This window comes from Chiloscyllium punctatum, chromosome 17 (genome assembly GCF_047496795.1).
Source record: "Chiloscyllium punctatum isolate Juve2018m chromosome 17, sChiPun1.3, whole genome shotgun sequence".
Lineage (NCBI taxonomy): Eukaryota > Metazoa > Chordata > Chondrichthyes > Orectolobiformes > Hemiscylliidae > Chiloscyllium > Chiloscyllium punctatum.
In genome coordinates, this window is record NC_092755.1 from 41522586 (window position 1) to 41527070 (window position 4485).

Here is a 4485-nt window from a genome sequence, read left to right on the forward strand (position 1 = left end):
AGGAGGGCTACATGAGATAGCTTTGGCAAATAAAATTAAAGAAAATCCAAAGGGCTTTTACAAATACATTAAGGACAAAAGGGTAACTAGGGAGAGAATCGGGCCCCTCAAAGATCAGCAAGGCGGCCTTTGTGTGGAGCCACAGAAAATGGGGGAGATACTAAATGAATATTTTGCATCAGTATTTACTGTGGAAAAGGATATGGAAGATACAGACTGTAGGGAAATGGATGGTGACATCTTGCAAAATGTCCAGATTACAGAGGAGGAAGTGCTGGATGTCTTGAAACAGTTAAAGGTGGATAAATCCCAAGGACCTGATCAGGTGTACCTGAGAACTCTGTGGGAAGCTAGAGAAGTGATTGCTGGGCCTCTTGCTGAGATATTTGTATCATCGATAGTCACAGGTGAGGTGCCAGAAGACTGGAGGTTGGCAAACCTGGTGCCACTGTTTAAGAAGGGCGGTAAAGACAAGCCAGGGAACTATAGACTGGTGAGCCTGACCTCAGTGGTGGGCAAGTTGTCGGAGGGAATCCTGAGGGACAGGATGTACATGTATTTGGAAAGGCAAGGACTGATTAGGGATAGTCAACATGGCTTTGTGCGTGGGAAATCATGTCAAGAAGGCATTTGGTATGAGTATTGAGTACAGGAGTTGGGAGGTCTTGTTGCGGCTGAATAAGACATTGGTTAGGCCACTGTTGGAATATTGCATGCAATTCTGGTTTCCTTCCTATTGGAAAGATGTTGTGAAACCTGAAAGAGTTCAGAAAGGATTTACAAGGATGTTGTCAGGGTTGGAGGATTTAAGTTATAGGGAGAGGCTGAACAGGCTGGGGCTGTTTTCCCTGGAGCATCGGAAGCTGAGGGGTGACCTTATAGAGGTTTACAAAATTATGAGGGGCATGGATAGGATAAATAGACAAAGTCTTTTCCTGGGGTTGGGGAGTCCAGAACTAGAGGGCATAGATTTAGGGTGAGAGGGAAAAGATATAAAAGAGACCTAAGGGGCAACTTTCTCACGCACAAGTTGGTACGTGTATGGAATGAGCTGCCAGAGGAAGTAGTGGAGGCTGGTACAATTGCAATATTTAAGTGGCATCTGGATGGGTATATGAATAGGAAGGGTTTGGAGGGATATGGGCTGGGTGCTGGCAGGAGGGACTAGATTGGGTTGGGATGTCTGGTCAGCATGGACAGGTTGGACTGAAGGGTCCGTTTCCGTGCCGTACATCTTTACGACTCTATGACCTGAGAGCTGGAGCGGAGCAGGCTGAAGGCCTGGAGTGGTGTGAAGCAGCTGAGAGCCAAAGTGGAGTGAGCTGGAGGCCTGGGATGGTATGAAATGGCTGAGAGGCAGACCAGAGAGGGCTGGAGACCTGGAGCAGCTGAGAGTCAGAGTACAATGGGCTGATGGTGTGGAGCAGCTGAGAGCAGGAGTGGTTGACAGCTGGAGTGCTGTGAGCTGGAGGCCAGGAATAGTGTGAAGTAGCTGAGCATTGGAGTGGATTGGATGGAGGCCTGGAGTGTGTGGAGTGGCTGAGAGTTAAAGCAGACCAGCTGGAGACATGGAGCAGCATGGAGAAGCTGAGAGCTGGAGCTGAGCATGCTGGAGTCTGGAGCGGCTTAGAGCTGGAGAGGAGTGGTGTGGAATGGTTGAAAGCGGAGCAGCTGGAGACCTGGAGTGGCATGAAGCAGCTGAGAGCTAGAGCAGAGTGGGCTGGGAGTCTAGACTGTGTGGAGCAGCTAAGAGCTGTAACAGACTGGGCTGGAAGCATTGAGCAGCTGAGATCTAGAGGAGAATGGGACAGTTGTTAGACAGAGGGTGGCCACTAACTTGCGATGCCGGTCAGACCACATGTGGAAGCCCCTGCGCTGAGTTTACGCCATGTAATATTGATCTGTAATTTGTTTATTTGACTGTAGTGTTTATCTTTTTAACTCTGCTTTATTTCTAATTTATACTGTGAACCACTGTAAAGTAATGCAACTTCTTTTCATTTTACAAAACACCCTCAGTTATCCAAACATCGATTATCTGAATTTCAAATTATCCAAACAAGATCTCAAGATCCTGATGCTTGGGTAAACTGTGTTATCCGAGCATTCAGTGATCCAAACAGTTGATTATCCAAACATTTGATTATCCAAACAAAATACTCCCCGTCCATGTTGTTCGGATAACTGAGTTTGCTCTGTATTTCTGTTTTGTATCTAAGATTTGTATCTAGGTACTTTGTACCTTAATTGGTTCCATGAGAGATTAAATCATAGATTTTTCACCCTATTGGTGTACTTCTGTACTTGAGAATATGTAAGAATAAAAGATACTCTATTTTATTCTATGTATTTGCCTTGAATGGAGCACAACATAAATTTATAAGAATAATACCTGAATAGATCATACAAATTAGGTCTGTTTTCTGTTTTCTCTAGAATTTAGAAGTTTAAGTGGTGATCCGATCAAAGTCCTCAAGGTATTAAGAGGAAAACAACAGAAGATAAAGTTTTTACTGAGAATTAGTCAAGGCAGTTCAGGAGAGATGTTAGGAATCACTTGTATACATAAAGCATTTTAGATATTTAGAACTCCTTTTTACAAGTGGCACACCAGATAGAAGATCAGTTGTCAACTTTAAATCTGAGATTTTTTAAAAAAAAGCAATGGTGTTATGAGGGATATGGTGCAAAGCGGGTAAATGTAGTTTAGTCACAGATCTCATGGAATGGTGGAATAGCTTTAATGGGTTTAATAGCCAACTCCTGTTCCTCCTATCCTCCTAACTCATTCCTTGAAAGTAATTTCATGTCCTTCTCCTTCTTGTATGAAATTTGAAAGTGAGTGGTTATGAAACTAGTTGAAATGTGAATTGTAATTTTTCTCATAAAATGACCAACCCCAAATATAAATGCAAAGAATGCTATTCCCCAATTTATGGTCTCTTTTACTTTTCTATCTTACAGTTAATTTAGTGGCAGTTGCGATCCTATCCCGAGGAAAGTGTGGCCTCTCCACATGCACCTCTCGATATCTGGTGGCCATGGCAACAGCAGATCTACTGGTCATTATTACTGATGTCATACTGTATCAGATTCACTATTATTACTTCCCACGCTCCTTCCTGGATGTCACACCTGTATGTAGTGCAGTATTTGTCCTGATTAGTGCATCAACAGACTGTTCTGTTTGGTTCACTGTTATTTTCTCACTTGATCGATTTGTTGCCATCTGTTGTCAGAAGTTCAAATTTAAATATTGCACAGAGAAAACTGCACTTCTCGTCATATTAACAACTTGCATTCTGTTCTGTTTAAGAAACATTCCCTTCTACTTTGTGTATGAACCTGGAGAGATAATTGACAATGTACCCTGGTTCTGTTATGACATACCAAACTATTTCACTAATCCTGCATGGGTGGGATTTGACTGGTTTCATAAGGTTTTCAACCCATTGTTCCCATTCATTTTAATCATTATGTTTAATAGCTTGACAGTCAGATACATTTTAGTTACCAGTCAGACTCGTAAGAGATTGAAAGGTCAGAACAAGGTAGATATTTGCAAAGACCCAGAAATAGAAAGCCGAAGGAAATCGATGATTTTATTATTCACTATCTCTGGCAGCTTCATACTCCTTTGGTTGACAAATGTGTTAGACTTCTTGTATTATAACATCACAGATACAGATCCCAATAATTACAATGATTCTTTATACATATTTCGGCAAATAGGATTCCTACTGCGAGATTTAAGTTGCTGCACAAATACATTTATTTATGGAGTGACTCAGTCAAAGTTCAGAAGGCAATTCAAGAGCGCTGTGAAATATGCAGTTACATCATTTCTTCCAACAGTTGATAAAACCAACAGGGCAGTGTTTTCATTACATGGGACTCAAAGTTTCAGTTCAGGTAGAATTTAATTTCCGTGAACTTAAGAATGCTTTACAATCTTAAAATTAAGTAATGATGCAGGAATCATGCCACTTATGAAATTATATTTGCTTTGATTGAAACATCAGATAAGCTATTGGACAGACTTCAGTGCATGTGTCTCAAATTTGTGACACACGTTTTACAGACTCTACCAAAAAGTCATACACTTGCTTACCCCTCCAAGACATTCTGTTTTTCTTGAAACCAGCATCACTAGATGTAATTATCATTTTAGCAGACATTATTCCTCTTAGGCTGTCTCCTGGATTGGTCTATTTGTGTAGTTTTGGTGGATGTTGGAGTTGTGGGTTTGTATTGGCTACTAGTAGTCAGCCTATATCAAAAAGAAGACAGAGACCTCAAGGAAGAGAAGGCAAGATGAACAAATTGGAAGTGATAGATTGATGGAAATTTGAAGCAAAATGATTACATTTTTAAATAATTTGAGTTGCTTGCAGGAAGAGACAATTCTCCAGCCACCATTATAATGAAATCTGGTGGGAATGGGCTCAAGGGCTAGAGTTATGTTCAATTTAACACATAGAAATC

The 4485-nt window shown here is 41.2% G+C and overlaps 1 protein-coding gene across 1 annotated transcript; it reads left to right on the forward strand.

The window, feature by feature from the left end:
- Positions 1-1578: 1578 nt before the first annotated feature.
- LOC140488211 (probable G-protein coupled receptor 139) lies at positions 1579-3923 on the forward strand. Its single transcript, XM_072588092.1, has 2 exons — positions 1579-1813; positions 2965-3923. The coding sequence occupies exons 1-2, from the start codon at positions 1579-1581 to the stop codon at positions 3921-3923; spliced, it is 1194 nt and encodes a 397-aa protein (XP_072444193.1).
- Positions 3924-4485: the final 562 nt, after the last annotated feature.